The 24463-nt window shown below is 41.3% G+C and overlaps 1 protein-coding gene across 3 annotated transcripts in view; it reads right to left on the bottom strand.

Moving 5' to 3' along the window:
- Positions 1–209: 209 nt before the first annotated feature.
- Positions 210–24463, bottom strand: part of TAF5L (TATA-box binding protein associated factor 5 like) — a 33573-nt gene continuing 9319 nt past the window's right edge. For 2 of the 3 annotated variants that reach the window (XM_045391860.2, XM_005539811.4), the window contains exons 2-5: positions 21478–21622; positions 17235–17339; positions 9307–10031; positions 210–2201 (exon numbers count right to left, since the gene is read on the bottom strand). In XM_045391860.2, the coding sequence (XP_045247795.1) occupies positions 1404–2201; positions 9307–10031; positions 17235–17339; positions 21478–21619 (1770 nt within the window). In that variant the 5' untranslated portion in view covers positions 21620–21622 and the 3' untranslated portion in view covers positions 210–1403. Of the gene's footprint in view, positions 2202–9306; positions 10032–13232; positions 13286–17234; positions 17340–21477; positions 21623–24463 lie in introns of those variants that run through there. The other variant, XM_065548090.2, reaches the window with a different exon arrangement.

Below are 24463 nucleotides of genomic sequence, written 5' to 3'. Positions count from 1 at the left end.
TGCCATCAATAATCCAAGTGAATACTAAGGGAATCATGACTCAAAGTAAGCTAAACAGAATCCAAGAACAGATAAAAATGCACCTTCGTTGGGGACAGTGTGGCCTAGGTAACCGACGGGTTATTGCCCTGATGAGAGGTGAGAGGTATACCATCCCAGGACGGAACACTCACCCGCCTGTTCTCAGAGTTGAAATGAGATGCCAACACTTTTTTTTTTTTTTTGAAACTAAATACATTTTAATAGAAAACAAAATACAAAATAACTCTTTTCAGAAAACAGAAATATTTAATCCTTTTTCCACAAATTAGAACTTGCTTTATCCTCAGAGCATAGTTTGATATGCGTGCGTACATACTTACGATTCATTTCACAAAGTGTTCATTAGACTGGTATTGCAGTGCAGGACGTGGGAGCAGTTCATTGCAGGAGAAAAAGACGTGGAAAAAGCCACACCTCTGAATGGTGATTCGGAAATTCAACATTTTTCTAATTCTATCTTGTTACTTATTACTCCAAATTATTCTTTATCATAATCTTTCTTTTGAGGGGAGAGAATTATTAAGAGAAGTGCAGCTATGGAAAGAATTTTTCTTTCCCACCATCACTGCAGGAGCCCAAAATGTTCTCAATCAAACCCACCCACCCGCTTCCAGAAACATGTCAGCCGGAGTGATCAATCTGTCACCCGAAATTTCCCTTTCTCCCAATACACTGTGCTACCAAATTCTCTGAATTCCCTGAACCTCAAAATTCCAAGTATCAAAGCCAGTGCCAGGAGTCAAACCTGAAAGATTAAAAGCAGAGAAGGTGCCCTCTGCCAGTGCTAGGTTTCCTCATCTCAATAATAATAATAATTATAATTATAATAACAATAATTAAAAAAATCCTGGTTCTCTGTAATTACGGAAAAGGAAAGACTATTTGCCAGGATCATCCCCTCCCCTTTCCTCGTTCCCGCCCCGCATCCCTCTGCCAACAAGGACTTCCCTCGCACCCGAGGGCTGGACCACGCGTGACCCCTGTGGCACCGCTTCTCCTGAGGGTGCTCTACAGCCACCCTCTAACCAAACCCAGGCCCAGTCAGACGGGGAGAATGAGGCAGAGACAGGAAGGTGCTCGCATGCGCGAGGTCACGGTAGGATCTTCATGAGGACTTGTGAGTGACCTCCAGGGCATCCTAATTATTGGTCACTCATCATTGCCTCGCTTCTGCCCCCCTCCCCAACCTTGGTCTTCAACACTGCGGGGCTGAGTGATGGGGGACCTGCCCGGAAGGAGGGCCCAGGAGAGAGGGGAGGAGGGGGCTCTTTCACAGTCAATGATTCAATCTCAGCTCATTAAAGGATTGCAACTGGAGGCTTTCCACCGTTACCCCAGTCCGTTCCCACAAAGTTAAAAAATTAATGTTCCTGATTTTCTTGTGTAATTCCAGTCACCAGAAGAAGGTTACAGGCCATGAACTGCACGCTCAGGACGTTGCTCATCTGCCCGGTGTACACGCCCACGAGCTCGCTGGAGGAGCCGTCGGCAGGTGCACTGCCGTAAGTGTTCCTGATGTCCCAGACGCGCACCGAGTTGTCCATGGAGGCAGAGGCAATCAAGCCGCTGTCTGGACTGAAGGTGAGGCTGGTGATATTGTCTGTGTGGCCTCTCAGCTCTTTATAAAGGGTCCCAGAGGCCAAGTCCCACAGCTTCAACCGCTGGTCCTCGCCAGCAGATGCCAAGTACTTACCGTTGGGAGAGAAGGCTAGAGAAAGCACGGGGCCGCGGTGGCCTGTGAAAAGCCTCACCGAGTTCCCCTGCTGAGCGCTCCACAGCCGGACGGTCTTGTCGGTTGAGCCCGTGGCCAAGTAGTTTGAATTAGGGTGGAATTTGACACAGTCCACATCTGCCAGGTGTCCTGCATATATCCTCAGCGGGTACGTCCGATCAAATGACCACAGCCTGGCGGTGCGGTCGTGGGACCCGCTGGCGAAGTACAGGCTATATGGACTGATGTCCAGATCCCACACAGGATAGGCATGTCCTTGGTACAACACAGTGTTGGTGAAACTCCCCAGATCCCAGTATCTGATGGACATGTCTTCAGAACAAGAGAGCAACCCTGAGCTGTCCGCGAGGAACCTCGTGCTGTACACTGGTCCGCAATGTCCCCGCAGTATCTTCATCTCTGTGCCTGCATTATCATCCTCATCATCCTGGCAACATTGGGGTGGGGTGGGAAAATAAACACAAGAAAAAAATGTTCAGTGGTCTGACAAGGAAAACAAGTCCAGGAGAAAAAAAAGCAGAGAACTGAGACTGCTTGGGAAATAGCATCTATCCAGCAAATGACAGTGGCCTTGCCCCAGGAAGATAACTCATAACTGAATAAAAGTCTCTTACGACTTACAAATTGCTCTCCTTAAATTCACCTTGCAGCTCAGACTATATCAGATTAAAAGATGCAGAAATGCAAGGCCATTACAGAGTGATGACTGTGGACCTTACCCTTCGATTGAGGATAGCTTGTATGGTTACTTCTGATGCGTGCCATTTGAAAATGTTTACTTTCGAATTTCTGTGAGGCTCTTAGATTCTTCTATTCTATGGGCATTGCCTTCATCCGTCAGTTTTAGCTGCTTTATAAGCCATACTGCTCTCTGTTTTTACTCCATTTAACTGACAACAATATTTTGTCAAGTCCTGACATTAGTCCCTTACTCCCATGATGGGGGTTAATGATGCATGCAACACATGAAGGCAGATGTGGTATCACTTCAAGATTTTTGTTTTTTTTTCAGACGGAGTTTCGCTCTTGTTGCCCAGGCTGGAGTACAACATTGTGATCTTGGTTCACCACAACCTCCGCCTCCTGGGTTCAAGCGATTCTTCTGCCTCAGCATCCCAAGTAGCTGGGCTTACAGGCACATGCCACCACGCCTGGCTAATTTTTTATTTTTAGTAGAGATGGGGTTTCTCTACGTTGGTCAGGCTGGTCTCGAACTCCCGACTTCAGGTGAGCCACCCGCCTCGGCCTCCCAAAGTTCTGGGATTACAGGCGTGAGCCACCGCGCACAGCCTCACGTTAGGATTAACACACAACTATTAGTTCAGGCATGGTGGCTCGCATTGTAGTCCCAACACTTTGGGACGCCAAGGCGGGAGGATCACTGGAGCTCAGGAGTTGGAGACCAGCCTGGGCAATATAGGGAGACTCTTTACCAAAAAAATTTAAAAAATTAGCTGGGCATGGTGGCGCATGCCTGTGGTCCCAGACACTTGGGAGGCTAAGGTAGGAGGCGCCCTTGAGCCTGGGAAGTCCAGGCTGCAGTGAACTTTGATGGCACCACTGCACTCCAGCCTGGGGGACAGAGTGAGACCCTGTGCCAAAAAAACCCCAAAACGAAAACAAATACAAACAAACAAAACCCAGAACCATCAGAGGAGTTTAGCCAAAATAAAACCTGGATGTTTTAATAATTAACAGTAAGCTAGAAAGGTACAGTTACTAGTAAATCACAGCCCCCACTGCCTGGTGACCAGCCACAAACTGCTTGGTGTCTCAAAATAAATCAGAATGAAGTTTTTAAAGTGACTTTCTGGAGGGTCTCAAAAAACATTTCCCCCAAAGTAACCAAACAAGGCGTGGATTCAGAAGTGCTTTAAGCAAAGCCAAGCGATTCATGTGATTCTTCGAAATAATTTCCTGTGTGTGAGGACAGAAAAGACGGCAACTAATGGTACTCGGAAAGAGTCCCCTTTCTTGGTCCCCTCCCTACAAGTATACCATCTGTTTTCAAAATTCATTTCCCTTTATTCCCTCACAGATAAACTCCTCAAAACTACAGCTGTCTCTTCTGTCCCAGAACTCATCAATTAAAATGGGTTTTAATTAAATACCAGAAGAAAGGAGTATGATGAAGAGTCCTGAACCAGTCAGCTTTGTTGGTTCATTGCGGCAGCCTTAGGTTCTTGTATAAGAAAAGGGCACCCTTTTTTTTCTACTTGAAAATGGTTAAATTCAAAATAAAATGAATGCCTCCCATGTGTACATATTTAAGAAAAAGTTGAGAGAAAATAAACACTGATGTTCATGAATATTCAAAATGGCTATTCCAAACACTCAACATTAAAAATACATAAGTATTTGGGAGCTGAAGGTTCTACTGAGTGCTACCAAAAATATTAGTAATTTTCCTTTCCAAAGAAGTTACAACAACACTTTAAAATTTCAAGAATGACTCACTGCTCTACACCAGAAAGTTTATATAAAGGCTGTGGGAACAAAAATGACACCAGATGAATTAAACAAAGATCCTTTGAAAGTTAACTGTGAATTAAAGGACATGTTACTGCCTCTGAGGGGTAAGTGGTCTTCATTTGGAACAAGAAGCTATGGAAGTGGCCTTCACCTCCGCAGTCGTGAAGGCATCACAGTTGGAGATGGAGAGGTGCATGGGCTAGGAGCATGGGCTGGGAGTACAGCTGGCGCTCCCCAGGGATCTTGATGATAGTCCCGGGCTGGTGGAAACGTGCCCAGCTGACTCTGTAGACCAAGGAATGGAGAAACCAGAATGTTCCTGCTGGCTATCACTGTCAGCCCTCTGCCAGGACCACAGCTTAAAATAACCCAGCCACATTTTCTGTGTGGCTCAACCAGTCCCACGCGGGCCTCAGTGCAGTCAAGCAGCTGAATTACAAGGGCCCAACCCCATGGGTTCTCACTTCTCTCTCCTGCCGACAGGATAATACCATACCCTACGATTCAGCCTGAATACTCCACAGTAATTGGGTATGCATCCCAAATAGAAATGTTTAATTTGTAAAGCATATTCATGTAATAATAAATCTTATTATGTACATTATGAAACATACATGAAATAGAAATTTAAAAAGAAAAATAAACAGAAAGAGATCACGTATCATCTCATGCCCTCTTGTGCTGTAGTTTGCTGCCCTTGCTCTGGACTATGGAGTCCCTAAAACCTCAGATTTGTTATGGCTGTCTGCTCCTGGACTCGGTGGCTCCAACTACCTCAGAGCTCACACTCACGTTTCCCCCAGACCAGGGGTCCTTTCTTGGGGTCTGGAATTTAGCCTCCATCTATTCTCTCATTAGCTGTCAGTGGAACAGGAAGACATTAAATTTGGCTGGACTTGTGAGTGGATCAGACTTGGAAGCAAGTGAATTACTGCTACCTACGTGAGAGATGACAGCAGCCTGAACTAGAACAGAAAAGTTGGATACTGGCTAGCATGAATCGACATGTGCTGTTCGTGTAAAATACGTATCAGATTTCTAAAACTTAGGACCAAAAGAGATGTATGTAACAGATTTCATGAATAATTTTTTTATATTGCTTATATGCTGAAATAATTTGTTCATATTAGTTTGAATGAAATACATCATTAAAATTAATTTTAACAAATTTTTAACCTTTTTAGATGTGGCTATTAGAAAAATTTAAATTACTATAAGGCTCACACCATATTCCCATTGGATAGCATTAATCTAAATGACAATTTTATACACAGATTATATAGAATTGAGTATTGATGCTAATATTGCCTTCTTTACTTTTCAAACCTAAATAAGACCAGATTGAGGGGGAAACCACCAGACATATAAATGAATTGCACACAGCTGTTTTATTGCTGAGTTAAGGTGGGAGGTGCTGGTAGTGGTGAGGGTAGCACACATAGCTGAAAAGAAAGAAGAGCAAATCCTTGGTTTGGTATCTCTGTGGTTTTGCCATGTTGCTCAAATATTAAAAATACATAGGTATCAATCAACAGGGGTAAAGGTTGGACATCATTTCTTTTTTTTTTTTTTTTTTTGAGATGGAGTCTCACCCTATCACCTAGGCTGGAGTGCAGTGGTGCGGTCTCGGCTCACTGCAACCCCTGCCACCCGGGTTCAAGCGATTCTCCTGCCTCAGTCTCCTGAGTAGCTGGGATTACAGGTGCCCGCCACCATGCCTGGCTAATTTTTGTTTTAGTAGAGATGGGGTTTCACCATCTTGGCCAGGTTGGTCTTGAACTCCTGACCTTATGATCCACCTGCCTCAGCCTCCCAAAGTGCTAGGATTACAGGCGTGGGCCACTGCACCCGGCCAGATATCATTTCTATCTCCATTTCATATAGAACAAAAGATGGAGAATGAAGGTTTCACTTTTCATCTCAGTGTCTGAAACAGGAGGAGGGCTGCTCATACCAAGGTGAAAAGCAAGGGACTGCTATGTCACTTAACACCTTTCCAAAGGTTAACCTAGATGATCTTCGAGTGGGAGACAACAGAAGCTACAGGACAGTGCTGTGAATTCAGTTTTATTTGGCATAATTAACAGAAAATTTTATGCTTACATAGAAGATTTTGGTTACTGTTTTCCTTTTTTTTTTTTAAACTGAGATATAATTACATACTATATAATTCTTTCAAAGTGTACAATTCAATGATTTTTAGTACATTCACAGAGTTGTGCAATGATCACCACTATCTAATACAGAACATTTTCATTACCTCACAAAGAAATGCCACACCCATTAGCGGTCACTCTTATTCTCCTTGCCCAGCCCTTGGCAACCACTCCTCTCCTCTCTGTCTCTATGGACGTGCCTATCTGGATATTTCCTATGAAAGGAATAACAGTAGGTGACCTTTTATGACTGGCTTCTTTCACGTAGCATAAAGTTTTCAAGTTCATCCATGTTGCAGCCTGCATCAGTGCTTCATTTCTTTTTATGGGCAAATAATATTCCACTGTATGCACACACTACATTTTATTTATTCATTCATCTTGATGGCCATTTGGACTGTTTCCATTTTTTGGCTATTGTGAATAATGCTTCCATGAATATTCATGTACAAGTGCCTGTGTGCACGTTTTCCATTCTCTTGGATATATGTCTGGAAGTGGAATTGCTGGGTGTGAACACCATTTCAAATACTGTTGAAATACTGTATTCACTGATTTATGTAATAGTTATTGCTTCAAAAAGATGAAAGCAGAGAGTGCAAGCTGGCTTTTTAATCTGACTTACATAGTGATTTTGTACTTTCTATCATCTCATTAATCCATGTGGCGTCACCACTTGCTTTTACCTCTTTGGTTTCTCTAGTTATATGAGTTTGTGGCTCCTATATTAAGAGTCTCTCTTTTTTTTTTAAAATATTCGATCTTTCGTTTCAAAATAATAGTCTGTTTTAATTATGCACCCTACAAGGGAAAAAGAAAAGTCCAAATTTTCACTGGAGAAGCATTAAACACCAACTATCACAACTAATTTATGCCTGGCTTCCCCCCCAAATACTTGTCAGAAACCAAAAAGAAAACTTCCCAAATTGCTGTGATAAAATGGGCGGGCATGCAGAAATCCCATGCAGGAAGCCCCTCAACAACAGAATAGGAGAATCTCTGCTTTAGTTCTTAAGTTTAAAAAAAAAAAAGTTTATTCTTAAAAAAGGCAGAGGCTAGCTAGCATCTACAGTACTTTCAGTACGAACAAGGATGGAAAGCCAGAAATGCCTAAACAAAACCACCATTCCAATGACATCTTTTGCTCTCTTCTTGATGGGACATCCAACTGTTTAAGCCTGAAACACAAATGTCACCATTGATGCTTCCTCTCCCTTACCCCTACAGTAATCGAATAACTGAGCTCTCCTCTAGTCTGTCCATGTCTCCTTTGCCACTGCCACTACTCTAGTTTGGCTGCCGTAATTGCTCATATAAGACAGTATCACCACATCACTTCCTGTCTTAGCCCCTCTCCTAACTCCAGCCATAACTTAGTTTCTTTCAGTTCCTGGAATTCCGCATGCGGTTCCTCACTTCTGAGTCTTCAGATACACTCCTGATACCCGGAAATACACACAGGACAAGTCACAGAGCTAGTTATCAGTAGTGGCCAGAGTCTTAAGATGTTTTATTTTGGTCTACTGTTATCAGATGTCATAATGCTATCTTCCTTAATATTAATTTTTAATGCACAGAATATCCACTCTGTATCATCAAAGCTACTATAGTAAGGTCAGTATAAATAATTATTTTTTGTATTTACAGAAAATTGAAAGCAAATGCAGGCAGTATTCCTCAGTTTTATCAGAAGAACTCCCAAAAAGAGAACTGTCTCCAAGGAAAAGAGATGTTTGAAAATTCAAATACAAATGTAATAAAAAATATTTTGGAGAGTACCATAAAATTCTAGTAAAGCTTCCACACAGGAATCTAGACTCTTTACTTATCATAAAGAAATCCTTCAATTACACTGTCTTGGTTGCAAGAATCAAAAATGCAAAGGCCATCCTAGCTGGAAGCGGACTCAGAGAACAGGAACAGGAAAACACTGGTTTGATTTAGGGTACCCAATATTCTTAACATCCTTATCATTAACTGTAATTTAATTAGACTGATTTTTTTGCTCCTTAATTTTTCAACATTGTGTAAAGAATTTTTCATCCAAAGTAATGTGAGGCAAAGCTACCTGAATGTCAGTGGTGATAAGACAAAAATATTTTGGCCCACAGACAGTGGTCCTGAAAAAGGACCACTCTGAAGGAAAGTTAATTCTGTGAAGTTTAATTTCTATCTTCCTTGGCCCACATTTTTTCTAAGGTAGTGAATTTTGGTGACCTGAAACCCAAGCTGCGCCTGCCCTTTTCAATGACTGTCCTAAACCGTTACAAGTCAAACAAGATTGAATACTGACTGACGGGGGAGCTGGCAACTCTACTTCTTGTGTTACTTCTCCAAGTGGGGTCTGGGAACACCCTGTAGTACATGAGCCACAGGATATGCACTGGCCTCAGAAAGCCAATACCATCCAGTGTGGTGAGGGTGCAGGGACGCCAGTGTTCTTACTACTGTTGCTGACACTGTGAAATGGCACAACCTTATGTGGGGAAAATAATATTCATTATAGTTTACAATGCAGGCCCTTCGACTCAGTCATCCTACTACTGATTATTTACGCCTGAGCAAATGTGCACACACATAAGTGTATATTTACTGCAAATCTCAGCTAAAGTCAATATTAGCTAAAGTTCTTTCATTAGGCTTAGTGTTGTTATCCACATTTCACATAGTATAAATACTGAGCATTGACTAATAACATTAAGTTAATGTTGCTATAAATTGTTTTTGCATCTTAGGTTAGGCATGTGCAGGAATTCAATGGCTACAGGTTACATGGCATTAGTGTGGCTTCCGCTGTAGGATGAGGAAAATTAGGAAGTCCATTCTAAGATATGTCATGTTTGTAAGGATATTCTAACGAAATTAGGAAGGCAGGTACAGGGAAGAAAAAAATGGTATTCATACCTCCTCCTCCAGAATATCACAAGCCAAATGGATGCGGGACACGTCTACTTGATGGGGCTCTGATTTTAACTTCTTGGATCGTAAACTCCAAAGTTTTATACAGGAGTTGTCAAACCCAGCAGCAAGCAGCTTGCTATCGGGGGAGATTTCTGCAGTGTTCAACAGCTGCTCTGTGTTATAGAAGGCATAGAAGCAGATGGTAGTAAGGGAGGGAGGCCCATCCTTGACGCGCTTAATGCTCTCCTGTAAGACCTCTAGGGCAGCCTCGTTCTGCAGAATAGGGCTGGGCATGTCAGGGGGCTCCAAACCGTTGTTCTCACTGCGGGAGGAGCTGCCACTGGCATATAGCTGATAGTCTGTTCTCTTGGCAGGCTGCACATCAAGATGGATATGTAAGGTGAGGACTTTGCACAGGGCAGTATTGTTGTCACTTTGGAGGTAGCGGATAAGGTAGTTGTAGCTGTCTTCTTGGAGACGGACCACGTACTTGTTATCTAGGAATGCTCGAAGCTTGAAGTTAGACAGGATGTCCTGGATGGTTTGAGTGGTCTGTAGCTGCTCAATGACATCCTTCTGGCTAGCATTCTGCAGAAACATTCCATGGAAGCGGCTGTAAAAACTTTCCACTGTGCTCTTCGGACTGTTTTGGACCAGGTTGAGATGGAGGTAGACAAAGAGAGGATAGAGGAGAGGCATCACTTCGTGGCTATGCTGGGAATCAGAATCTACAATGAAAGAAAATGAGGGCTTTATAATCAGCATAATCTTACAGAATAATGTGATCCCTCCTGGGGATCACCACCATCACATAATGCTTTCTTGCCAGGACCCCATTTTTAAGAGTACTGATTGAACTATAAGCCCAACACAGGATTCTGGAATTTCAAGGCCTTTTGATTGAAGAAAGAGCATGAACTCTGAAGTCCAGCAAATCAGGGCCTGAAGCGGGGCACAACTCAGGAATTCAATGCCCAGAGTGGTTAAGTGACTTGCCAGAGTTCACAACAATATAGTGGCTTGTACCCAGGTCTTCAAGATTTAGTATTTTTTCCCAATACATTAGTGTTTCTTCAAATTGGGGACCTCAGATATCTGAGGGTACTTGGATATATTCTTGGAAGACTGAGTTCTTCACAATTTTTAACTTGATGATAATGTAAAAAATAATTAACACACAGTATATTCAGAATTATCTGGATGTCCGCTTAACAAGTTAAGTACTGACAAGTGATTTTAGTGCTCTAGTTTGTGTTTTGTAATTACTTTTGGCATCCACTGTCTCAAGTAAAATCAAAGCACTTACTTTAGTGAGTTCATTAACATGTCTGGCTATACAGGCTAGCGTGTCCCATGTTAACATGACAGCCTTTATCCACAATTGTCTCATCAGCATATTCATTCTGATTTTGCTGGTTAACAAATTCTCTTTTGCAGTGATAATTTACAAATAAGACCATTTTATGTCATTAAGACTCAACTACTTACTAATTCGAGAGTTTAGCACCATGAAACTATAAGACAGAGAATGTTATTTAAAAGGTGTACAGCTTGAATTCATGGGTGAATGAGAAAAGAACAGAGGTATATTTGACACCTAAATAAGTGCTCAAGGCACGCTGTGAGGGAGCAAAGGCTTTGATGTGATTCATACACAGTGGGGAGAGAGCAGGGCCTCTGCAGGGCAGAAGCCCCTCAGGGAGCTGAGACCAGGCTGTATCATAGTCACCAGTGCTGTCCTGATGCCTGCTTGCAGCAGCAAGTTAGTTCTGGCAAAATCCATTCGTTACATTCACTCAGTGTTATTTTCAACTTTACTGCTTTTGAAGTTTTGCTTGTTCCTTATCTGTAATGAGTCTGGGTTTCGTAAAGAAATATAACCATAAAGGTTTTATATCTAGTATAATGTTTGTACATATTTAAATAAATCAAAATAAAAATGTTTTAAGTCAGCACTTATGTTTTGGTAACATTTTTTTTTTTTTAATGAAAAGACATCAATACAGGGTTTAAGACTGAGGAATACTGCATCAGTGAATCTTGCCCCCTAATGTGATGATAAAAGACATTTGCACATTATTTCTGCTTAACACCCTATTTCACTTTATCACAAGGTGAATGAATCTGCTGTACAATATTCATAATATGCATTTTAGAATAAATGTATCCCAACTCAAATACATTATTTACAAGATGAAAAATTACCACCGTCCCACTGAACTGGAAATTAAGACAGCTACCCAGCCACTTTGGGCTCCTCACACCTCTGAATCAATAGGCAAGGAAAGGAGTTACAGTGTTAGCTGGGGTGACTGATCCTGCCCAAGAGGAATTGGAACTACTACACAATGGAGGTAAGGAGGAGTATGTCTGGCTTAAGGAGATCCCTTAGGACATCTCTGTACCCTGCCCTGTGATTACGGTAGATGAAAATGACAACAATCCATACAGAACTGTGAATGGTCCACGCACCTGAAGAATGAAGGTTTGGGTCACCAGGTAAACCATGATCAGCTTGCAAGGTGAGTGCAAAGGGAATACAGAATGGGTAGAGGAAGGAGGCAGCCACGAATACCAGCTACCACCATGTGACCAGTTACAGAAATGAGGACTGTAATTGTTGTATTTCTTATTTTGTTATGAATGTTTGGGTGTGAATATCTATATATAGATATACAAAAAGCAAGTATCTTTGTATTCTTTCCTTTCTTGTCCCCTTATCATATAACATCGGATTACTGACTTTATTTTTTTCCGATGGAGCCTGACTCCGGTGCCCAGGCTGGAGTGCAGAGGCGTGATCTTGGCTCATTGCATCCTCTGCCTCCTGGGTTCAAATGATTGTCCTGCCTCAGCCTCCCAAGTAGCTACAGGCATGTGACACCATGCTCAGCTAATTTTTGTATCTTTTTTTCTTTTTTTTTTTTAGTAGAGATGGGGTTTCACCATGGTGGCCAGGTTGGTCTTGAGCTCCTGACCTTAAGTGATCCACCCACCTCAGCCTCCCAAAGTGCTGGGATTAAGGGTGTGAGCCACTGTGCCAAGCCAGATTACTAACTCCGTATCACAGTATTTAAGTATTAAGTATTGCTTAACCTCACAGTATCGAAATTATAGAATATCATGGAGAGGAGTAAACATCATCCAAGGACTTTGCATCCTCCTCTAGGGAAAAGGTTAGTGTGTTTTTTGGTTGTACACAGGATAATTTTATCAGGTTAGGTGGAAGTATGAACTTGTTATTCTCTTTATTTGGTGATTAAGTATGGAATAAGGAGATGCATATGAGTGTCAAGTTAACAAGGAGTGGACTTGCAAGGTTACTTTTACATGTCAAACTGTGGGTGGGGCGGGGGGGGCACGGTACACAGTCAAACATTATTTTAAATGTTTCTGTGAAGGTATTTTTTTTCTCTTTTTAAGATGAGATTAACACGTTTAAGTCATCAGACTTTGAGTAAAGCAGATTACCTTCCATAAAATGGGTGGGCCTCATCCAATCAATCAATCAATCAATCAATCAGTTTAGGCTTTAATAGAAAAAGACTTATCTTCCCCTAGTACAAGGAATTCTGCCAGCAGAGAGCCTTTGGATTTGAACTGCAACACCAACTCTTTCCTGGGTCTCCAGCTTGCTGGCTCGCCCTGATTGTGAAAGTGCCAAGCCTCCACAATTACATGAAACAATTCCTTAGAGTAAAACCTCTATATATCCATCCTGTTGGCTCTTGGCTCTGTTTCTTTGGAGAACTGTGACTAGATTTTGGTATTTCTTTTTCCTTTGTATTCTATTAGGATGAAGGATTGTTCTCAACTCCTTAGAAACAGAATTTCTGGCTCATTTTCTAAAATGAGAGACATTTTAATTGAGTAAGTTTAGAAAAAAACCTAGCTATCAAGAAATAGTGATGTACTACTTTAAAACTTACTGAAATTCACTGTTGCTTCAGCTCATAGTTTCAAAATTGCTTAATTGCTCTCTCGTGTCTGAAGAGAACAGTGTGCTGGGTATAAAACAAAACAACTGATCAATTTGGAAGAAGGTGAGATTCAGAATTCCAACTCCCATTTTTAATTATTCCCTTGTAATCATAACATACTCTATATTTTACTGAAAGTGTACTCACTTAAAATATATATTTTTCTAACTGCAAAAGTAACAAACATATCCTCTGAAAGTACACTTTTTCTTTCTTCTATCTATCCACTGAAATGTAATGAATGCCTACCTGGTGCCCAACTCTACTGGTGGTAAATGAGAGAACAATAGAGTTTTTCACGAGTTCATGGAAATTAGTAGTCCACGGAAATTGTTTAATTTAGTATCTACTAAATTAAACAAAACTAATCTTGTTGGTCCTCATTCTCCTCTACCTTTCTTCAGGGTTTGGCTCTACTGACTGGCACTCCTCTGTCCTTTATTCTGAAATCCAACACTACTTGGTCCTGCCATCACTCCCTTTTTGGTTCCTCTTCCTCCTGTCAATCCTCAAATGCTCATTTCACTCTAAAGAATTAACACTGGGTGTGTGCCTCCTAGGAGGCAGGCACTTTACATTCATGATCATGTTTAAGAGTCACAGCTGGCTCTGGTTCAAATCCAGAGGTTGCTTGACTCCAAAGTCTGTGTTCTTCCCACTACACCTCCTGAAGAAAGGACCTATGGCAACAGGTGAGCTCACAGAATCTCTCATCTACAGACAACCTGTGGAGGAAAAATACATTCAGGTGGATACAGATACAGATACTCTTATATCTTTCCCTAGTATCTTCCTTTGAGATTTTATCATTTCTTAAGACTTTTAATTTGCATCTCCATATAGCTGATGCTACACGTTCTTTATCACAAGTCTTTACCTTTCTCCTAAATCCTAGCCTCAAATTTCTCACTGCAAGCTATGCAGTAGGATGCCACTGTCATGACAATTTAAAAAACATAAACCCTTCTGACTTATATCTTTTCAATAAACCTTCATCTCCACTCCAGTCTTAAAGTCTGAGCCACTGCCACTTCTTCCTCCTTTACTTCTGAGCCTGGGAGATTCCACCTTGGTGATTTAACTATGAAATAAAGCTCCTGCCTTGCAATTCCACAATGCTGTCAAATTCTGGTCCTTTTTCACCTCATTTCTCAACATTGCCAAGCACTTAAATTAACAGTCAGTCTCCTTGCCATTCCTCTTACAAATAATTTTACAAACTGCTTTCAGACTAATATTCATTGATCTTCAGCCTGAAAGTCTTAGTCTCAACAAAGCCTTAATTATTCCTGTAGAGTCGTCAAGCCTGCCTTTTTGCTCATGTTATTTCTTACCCAAATCACTCCTCTTCCTTCTCCTCTTCCAGTCTACTGAAACTCAGCCTATCCTTCAACTGCTGACTTAAATCCTACCTCCCGCTCAGGAAAGCCTTCCCTGACTACCCCCAACCAAATCACTTTCTCTTTCCATTCTGAATGCAATTCCTATATAATTCAGAAACCGATCTCATGCTGGTCTGTGAAAATGCTTCTGTGATATTCAAATTTTATTTAAAAACTTTTACCTATAGTGTTTTTATGTTAGGACTGCTTCTAAAATAGATTAATGAGTATATCTTATACTTTATCTTGATGTTCAGGAAATAACTATTCACTTGATTTGGTTATAAGCTCTTTAGAGACCTGAGGGTAGAGAAAAATATTCCAGGAGCAGCAGTCCAAAGTGATCAACATATATTAACCCCTTTTAAGTAATGATCCTTTAAACCAAAGGATTAAAGAATCAAATTACAGACAAAATAACAGACAACTTTCTCAGTTCAGAAACAAAGAAAGAACCTAAAGGAAATGGCTGATAGATTATAATCTTTTGAAATGTAAAGTTCCGGCCAAATAATTCATGTGGTAGTAATTTTTAATGGTAAAAGATAAGTATAAAGTAATCAATATATAAACCAAAATAATACACCTGGCCTTACACACTGAGTTATCCTAGTTTTTATCTGGCCCCCATAATGGTTAGCATTTTAAAGCAAAGAATCTATATTTACTATAGTCTACAGTTGGAGAAAATGGTCAAAATATTACAGGAAATAAGGGTTACAAAATCAAACCCTCTGGGGGGTTACCTTATCAGTTTCACGGTTGTTGGGTGATAGAATTCATAAGTAGAGAACAGTCTGTTTAATAGTTACAAAAACGAAAAATCATGAAGATTAAGGCTTTAGTAAAATAAGTCTATTACGTTTAAACTGAAAAGAAGGAAGTTTCATTAATTCTGCATATCATATCAATGTTAAATATTTCAGGGCAGTGATCAATTTCCACTAAAGATAAAAAAAAGAAAAACTGAATTTATAGTGTTTCTTTCATTCAGAGGTAAGAACTTAGAGATACTTTTTATCATTGGCATTGGTTTCTGAGGCATTAAGCAATTTTAGGAAAAATTTAACTCAGTTTTTAGAAAGTTATTTTACTCAGTTAAAAAACTATGATATTATTCTCTCTATGACAGATTTATTTTCACCATACTAGTGGTGCGGAAGCTGGTTTAGAAAGAAATGTCTTGGCTGGGTGTGGTGGCTTGTGCCTATAATCTCAGCACTTTGGGAGGCCAAGATGGGAGGACTCCTTGAGGCCTGGAGTTTGAAATCAGCCTGGGCAACACAGTGAGACCCTGTCTCTACAAAAAAATTTAAAAAAAAAAATTAGACAGGTGTGGTGGCGCATGCTTGTGGTCCAGCTACTCAGGAGGCCGAGTTGGGAGGATCACTTGATCTCAGAAGGTCGAGGCTGCAGTGAGCCATGATCATGCCACTGCACTCCTGTCTGGGCAACAGAACAAGACCCTGTCTCAAAAAAAAAAAAAAAAAAAAGAAGGAAGTTATCTGGCTTCTTTGAGCCTGTCTCCTTCATTCATTCAGCCTGTATTTATGTTAAGTGCTGACTACATGCCAGGGTAGATACTGTCCTAAGATATATTGATATGGTCCCTGCCCTCATGGAGCGTATAGTCTAATGAGGAAAACAGACACAAAGGTAAATCAACAAATGTGTAATTTTAACAGAGATATATTCTGCCTCATGACAGTGAGATGGCTTTTGTCATGGATATGACTTATTTCCATTATGAGTGACACTCAGATGACCCTAATGACATTACATACATTTGTGTATTTTTTAATCATTGAAGCATAGGTATATAATAAAATAAACTCAATCGCATAATTTTATTGTTACAGAATTGCAATGATTTTTGCAGTGAAGTATTAATACACTTGGTTGATTGCTAAAGTGAGTTATCCTGGTGTAAATTTTTATGTTTACATCCCTTTCCCATTTATCTTCTGGGGCTCTTAATGTTTTTCTTCCTAATACGTGGTATAGTATCTTTTTTATTCTTATATCTCAAGTGGTCATTCTGCCACTCACAAACTGGTCTAAATGACAACTTTTAGTATTTTTGCCTGTTCATTCATAAGGACTATTTACTTGCACTTTTGGAAATAAGGGGCAAAGCCCATTGTGAAATGTACTACATTATTAGTAGAGATATAATGTACATTTCAAATGTGCTGTATTTAAGGATGTTTCTCTGCATGGCTGACAGTTTTTACTTATTCAATACAAGTCAAAAGTCACTGTGCTGAAGGCCATGAATAAAACACCCAGAGCTCTGCCCTTGTAAACTTAAACCTCATGACTGAACTCTTCAGGAATTCCAATAGACCATAAGTTTGAATGCAAGAACTGTGTTAAGAGTACCTTCAAATCCCTAGTATCTCATACCAATCGTGGAATATAGTTGGTTCTAAGATAAATTTGCATCACTCTATTTTTTTCTTTTTACTGCTCCTTGTGGAGCAGGGCTAACTCATAAGCAGTGTGCCCAGAGTTGGTCTGTATTACTCTGTTTTCTTAATAAGAAAAGGTTCTAGAGCTGAGTACTTACCAGTGAGAAAATTCCGCAGTCGTCCAAACTGTACTTCATATTGCTGGGGTTCTGCCTGGCAAGGGGCTGCAGACACTATGTTGGCACAACCAGATTCTGATTGCACTAAAGAGAAGATACACAAGACAGGGCAGGAAACAGAGAGATGATTATTAATCCAGTATGTGGCAGGGCGGAGGAGGGTGTTGTGCACACATGCACAGCAACTGACATTTCAGCAGGTTTCCAAAGTGTGCTGGGTCTTGGTTAAATACGACAGACTGATGACACTTGTTTCTCTCCCCTCCCTCCTGAAGTTCAATAAAATGAGGGCCAGGGAAGGAAAGGCATAAAGCACAGGACAAGGTGAATGAGAGAAGACAAGTACATAAATTCATGAGATTTATCAGGAAATGTTTGACCCTATGTTCTGACATTTCACAGGTGCCTTCGTGTGAGCTCATTGTCAACCACTGTGCTGGGCACTGAGTGGGCCCCTTCAATCTGGAAATTCACGTCTTCTAGTTCTGCGAAGTTTTCTTGAATCATTTTGATAATTCCCTATCTTCTGAGACTCCTACAATTTCAAGGTCGGATCTCCTGAACCAATCCTTTCATTTTTTTCTCCTATTATTCCATTTCTTTCTCTTTTTGCTCTACTTTCTGAAAACCTTCCTCACCTTTTGGCCCTTCTACTGATTATTTCCCCCTAGATTACTTATAATACCTAATGAGTTTTTATTTTTTACTATCATGTATCTAATTGATAAGTTTTTTCATTCTCAACATTCTTTTTTTCCCCAAACAGGCTATGATTTTTGAATCCTAAGTATCTGAAACAAGGTATTTTTGAAGTTTTCTTCTGTTGCTTTCCATCTGCCCTTCTTATGAGATATGTTTCTTCTAGGGTTCTATGGCCCCTGGCTGTCTTACAGTGAGGCGCTCTGGGTGGTGAGGCTCATCCTCCAGGGTGACCAGGGTGAGCAATGTCCCAACATCACTGTCTTTTGGTATTTCTTCTTGGGCAAGTTGGACTCCCCAGGGAAGGATCGTTTACTTGCCTTCCTGGAGCATGGGTGCCTGGCTGCAGTATCCCGGGCAGATGAATTGGTGCGGGGGAAACAAGGTTGGAGTCTCAATAGTCAGTATGTAAACACACACTTCATCTCCAATCTGAGAGTTTATGCTTTCTAAAAACAAAAACCAAAAACCATTCTCCTCCTGTTTACAAGAGGAGTCGGGAATACCGGGGAAAGAAGGTGGCTAAAAACCAAGGGAAGCCACCTTTAACTGTATCCTGAATGAAACATGAATGCATTTTGGACAATGGAATGTGGATGGAGAAATGGTGATGAATGCGGCAGGACTGAGGGAGGCATAACAGGAAACAGGTAGAAAGGGAATCACAGGTGAGAGGAAAGCCACCCTACTCCAGGAGAAGGAATAGAAGCCAGAAACGAGGACCTGCTGCAAGCCTGCATGCAAGGGCGGGGCTCCTCCTGCTCCTTCTTGCCCCCACCTTTAGTTTTTCTGTCACTAAATCCTACAGATTCCTAAAATTTATCTTCTCCTCTCCACTCCCATTACCACTTCCTCAACTGAGGCTGTCTTCACCTCTCACTGGACTGTGTCTTCTAACTACTTTCCCCGATTCTAACCTAGGCTGCCTTATCAATACTGCCACTAGACTGATTTTTCTAAAATTCACATTGGAAAACTTGGATACCCTCCTCCAATTTGTTCCCTGGTAAATATCTAATGGTTCCTTTGCAACTCAGCTCACTCCTTCAACTATTTACTGACCCCCAACTATGTCAGGAATCACAAAGCCTTTTGGGGCGCCTTCCTTGGCTTGCCAGCCTAATTTGGATGATCTTTTGTGCTACCACTGAACCTCCCCCCTCACAGAACTTACTATCTCATGCTCTTCTTCAATCACTGACTTACCTGCCTCACTTCCCAACTAGAACACTTAGCTTCTCAGAGCTAGGGTCAAATCATAGCTATCTCTAGAACTTTTCAGCACGTGGGCTAGAGCAGATGTTCACTAAATGTCTGCTGAAAAAAGACAGAATTCTTCAGATTACTTAATTAATGGAAAAATCTAGGACAAAATCTTCCGATAATCATATTTCATGTTTCTCACTTTTCCTGGTGGTTTTCCAGCAACACCACTTTGTCCTAATAAGCTATTCTATTGAAACTAAGACAACTTAGATGAGCAAAGTTCTTGAAGACTGTTTAATATTGTTCATTCCGACTTTCTATCAACAGCAGCAAGAATTACTGCTCCCTGGTTCCAAAGGATGCAGGGCAGCAGATTTTTGAAACAGCTGGGATGGCATGTTCAGAAAGAATTACTTTACAGTGGGATAGAGGTGTTGTAAATGGACTCTCCTATTTGAACAATAAGGTACTCAGTATTCTATACCAAGCTCATAATCTGGCCCCTGTTAAGGGTATCTCTGAGGAGTTTGAAGGGAAGGAAGAACAGGTGGATCTGACCCTGAAATATGTGGCGGCAGGCTGCTGACTAGGCTTCTGTTAGTGTTTCAGAGGGAGTCAGGAACCACTCCTTTGAGAGCGTCCTCAGGTTGTTACTGTCCTAGCACTCTCTTCCTATGGCAATGTCAATGAATCCCGGGTCCTTGACTTTGAAGGTATATGAAAAGAGGGCGCTGAGGTAATTGCTGCTGCTAGGATGGAGGATGAAACCATTAAGAAATGGAGCAGGTGGTGACAGATACTTGGAAGAGCAGAGAAAGTCCAGGAACAAAGAAGAGAGACGAATGTAGCCTGAGCATGTAAGAAAGGGAACCAGGACTGAGCTGCAGAAATCACTGCTAACTCCACCTCCACACACAGTCATTAAAGTAGTTTATAATCACCCTAAAGCATCCCAGCATTTTTTCCCCCCCAGAATCTCTAGTAAATAAGTTCAGTAAAAGCAAGTCCTGTTATGCTGGGTGCAGTGACTCACACCTGTAATCCCAGCACTTTGGGAGGCCAAGGTGGGAGGATCGCTTGAGGTCAGGTGGTCATGACCAGTCTGGGCAACATGGTGAGATCCCATCTCTAACAAGAATAACAAGCAAAAAAAAAAAAAAAAAAAATTAGCCAGGTGGTTGTGCATGACTGTGGTCCAAGCTACTGGGTAGGCTGAGATGGGAGGATCACTTGAGCCTGGGAGGTTGAGGCTGCAGTGAGCTGTGACTGCATCACTGCACTCCAGTATGAGTGATGGAGAGAGAGCCTGTCTCAAAAAACAAAAAACAAAAAACAAAAACAAAAACACAAAAAAAGAAGAAGAGAGTCATATTACATAGAAACATGAACTCACAAAATAGCTAACAACTACAGTTGGCCCGCTGTATCTGTGGGTTTCACATCCATGGATTCAAACAACTGCAAATCAAAAATTTTGGGGGGAAAAAAAAACCAAAGTCCCAAGAAGCAAACTTTGAATTTACCAGGTGCTGAATACCATGATGAATCCATGTGAATGAGGTGATATGTAGGCATTGTATTAGGAATTATAAGCAACCTAGAGATGATTTAAAGAATACAGGAGGATGTGTGTAGATGTAACCTACTATGCCAAATATTATACCACGTCTTATCAGGAAGGGACTTGAGTGTCCGTGGATTTTGGTATCCATGGAGCGGTCCTGGAACCAATCCTTTATGGGTACTGAGGGATGACCGTACTTGTTAATCCAGATGGAGTCAACTCAAGTTTTTCTAAAATAGAATCTGATTTCAAAACATTAAAAAACAAAACCAAATTTAAAAAACTTCAGGAATGTGTCTATAATATAATATTTCCAACTATGGATCCTGAAGTACTAATTCATTCAACAAACCTGACTTCCACATGTGAAGCTCCATGCTGGAGGAGAGGGGACCTGTGCAAGAAGGGGACAGAGGGACACCCTGTCCCTAAAGGTCTTGTAGGTTAATTGTTTACGGAAGGAAAAAGTTGCACATACTTTCAGGTACAGATAAAGTAACTGAATGGTCCTGAGGAAGGAAATGACTTTGGCCAGGAGAACCACAGAGGTTATCAGAAGTGGCATGTGAGCATGGCTCTGAATGACAGACAGGGTCTCTGAGGCCAACATCATTCACTTAACGTAGCTCACTGAGGTTTTTGGTCAGTCTGCTCTCTCTGGCACTGTCTTGAGAAGAGAAGCAATCCCACATGGATATTGACGTGAGTTCTCCTGCTCCAGGTTCACCCCACCAGACAAACCCCCACCATTACCTGTTAGATTGGCCGCCATCTCTTCAGCAGTCTGTGACAGCCGCAGTCCTTGCTTCAGGGGACCGTCTGAGTCCACGTACTGCCGGCGTTTGAGGTAGCAGGACACTGCCATCTGAATCTGCTCGGTACGCACTCGTTTCATGACCTTCGAGGGAGGCAACCACAGGATGCAGAGACATCAGGGGCCTGGGAGAGCAACGCATCCAACTGCACCATCGCGGATGGGTAGGATACGGAGGAGAGGAAGACCAGCCATGTGGCTAAGTGGCCTAGTTAAGACACAAATCTAAGTTCCCTAATACCAACGTGGTATACTCTTCCATTTTGTCTGTTTCTCCAATGACAATACAACGAACTTCAATTATAGAAAATATGAAAAGCATTGATAATAAAGTCCTTAGTTCACCCCCAAACGCTGTTTAATACCAAGACTCCAATCAGCCCCATGAAACTTTTCAGTAGAGAAGCTAACAAAGAGCAAACAGGGCCAGTCTGAAATTTAGGGCCTTTGATTTCTCCTGCCTACTCTGTGAGAGAGGTGTTAATTAGCAGTGAACTAGCCAAAAAAGCAGGCAGGAGGCAGTGCCAACTCAAAGACCACAGAAACTGGATAAATAGATGTTAACAAAGTATGAAGTTAACAATGGTGAAGGGGATTGTGATATTTTTGCTTAATAGCCAGGAAAAGGCTGCCAGCTCCAAGTCAGGGATTTGCAAAATGTGTTTTCATTTTAATTGTATAATATTATTTACCTTTTTCACTCTTTATTTTAAACCACAGGTACAGAAAGGTAGCACAACACTAAGAGGGTATGTTTATGTGTTAGCATATGTCTCATAAATTCCTGTAAGAAAGGAAAACAAAGTGGTAGGAAGTGACCTGAACAGAACTAAATTATTTTTGAATAATTCAAGCTAATTTGTAGGTTCACAAAAATTAAAAAAGGGAAAAAGAAAAAAAAAAAAAGAGGCACTGTTTCCTTTGACTACTGAGTTTATTATCAAGAATGACAGGAACCCCTAGTATTGCCATGGCCTCAAACACTACTTTGTCAGAAATAAATACTGCAGTCCAGATGACCAAAGACAGCTGGATGAATTTTGTGGGTTCACTGCTGTCATGTAAAACATACTTTCCCCTCCAGGACCAAAATATTGTGTCCATTTTGGAATGCATTTCATGTACGCATACACACACAATCACCCCAACCAAAGCAACATTCTCTAAATCAAGGTTTCCCAGTTGTTTTGTGTGGGAGATCTGTTTTTGATCATTTATTTGCATGTGTTTAAGTTTCAGTTACATCCATTATTATTTTCCTTTGAGAGTTCTTTCATTCTTTTATTTTATTTTTGAGACACTGTCTTGCTGTTGCCCAGGCTGGAGTGCAATGGCACGATCTCAGCTCACTGCAACCTCCACCTCCTGGGTTCAAGTGATTCCCTGCCTTAGCCTCCCGAGTAGCTGGGATTACAGGCCCACACTACCACACCTGGCTAATTTTTATATTTTTAATAGAGATAGGGTTTCACCATGTTGGCCAGGCTGGTCTTGAACTCCTGACCTCAAATGACTCACCTGCCTTGGCCTCTCAAAGTGCTGGGATTACAGGTGTGAGCCACCATGCCTGCCCTTCCATTCTTTTTTAAGACGTAAAATTCCACCTTTTCCAGAAATCTATTTATTATATTTATTTTTTTAGTGGAGAAGAGGTTTTGCTATGTTGCCCAGGGTGGTCTCAAACTCCTGGGCTGAAGCAATTCTCCTGCCTTGGTCTCCCAAATTGTTGGGATTACAGGCATGAGCTACCATGCCTGGTCTTATTTTTCTTTAAACATAAAAAAATTATTTGTATCTAATTTTCGTCCAACTGCAGTTTCTTTTAGTGTGTGGTGAATAACTGAACAAATGTTTTGCCTAGTGACTGTAGCTAACACACTGTCCCAATACCATTTGCAAGTAATTATTTCCTTCTAAACTGATTTGTGGGAGCCCTTTAAAAATAATACTCTGAAGACCCACTTTTCAGTTCCCTAAAAGTCATACAACACAGCAAACTGTGAAGGCTAGAGACACAACCACAAATATATACACATATAAATATAAAATGTCAGGACATTTTATATATATATTAAATCATATGCATAGAAAGATTACATTATCTGTGCATTTTATTTCTTTTTTTTTTTTTTGAGACGGAGTCTCGCTCTGTCGCCCAGGCTGGAGTGCAGTGGCCAGATCTCAGCTCACTGCAAGCTCCGCCTCCCGGGTTCCCGCCATTCTCCTGCCTCAGCCTCCCGAGTAGCTGGGACTATAGGTGCCCGCCACCTCGCCTGGCTAGTTTTTTGTATTTTTTAGTAGAGATGGGGTTTCACCGTGTTAGCCAGGATGGTCTCGATCCCCTGACTTTGTGATCTGCCCGTCTTGGCCTCCCAAAGTGCTGGGATTACAGGCTTGAGCCACCGTGCCCGGCATGTGCATTTTATTTCTAGATTGCCAAAGAGTTCAAAATATTTGTTACAAAGAAGGGGTACTAGGTCTGTGACAGTTAAAAAGAAGGGACATTGTGGTTGTGAAGCAGTGACATAATGAAACACAATAATAAATTTCTAAATACTGAACTCTCTTCTCACTATGAAATTCACCTTGCTTGTGTATGGTGTGTTATTCTCTCACTGTATTGATGACTTGGGTTACTTTTTAATTAAGTTGTTTTATTAAATTGCTAATCCAGGGATTCTGATACTTCTGAGAGTGGGGTCCCTGCTCCCATTCTCTGTGGCCACTGATCAGCACTGCTCTACTAGCGATCCTCCAACCTGGCTAGACATAAGAATCCCGTGAGTGTGTGGACATGTCTAAATAATTCCAGCCCTGCAGATTCTGGTTCAGTGTTATATTTAGATGAAAAAAAGTTAAATGCACACAGAGGCTGTGACAGTACTGTCCTTTCCCGTGTGGCCCAAAGTCAAGACGAGTCAATCC

The sequence above is a fragment of the Macaca fascicularis genome, chromosome 1, assembly GCF_037993035.2.
Source record: "Macaca fascicularis isolate 582-1 chromosome 1, T2T-MFA8v1.1".
NCBI classification, from domain to species: domain Eukaryota; kingdom Metazoa; phylum Chordata; class Mammalia; order Primates; family Cercopithecidae; genus Macaca; species Macaca fascicularis.
This window is presented reverse-complemented; position numbering and strand designations above follow the sequence as displayed.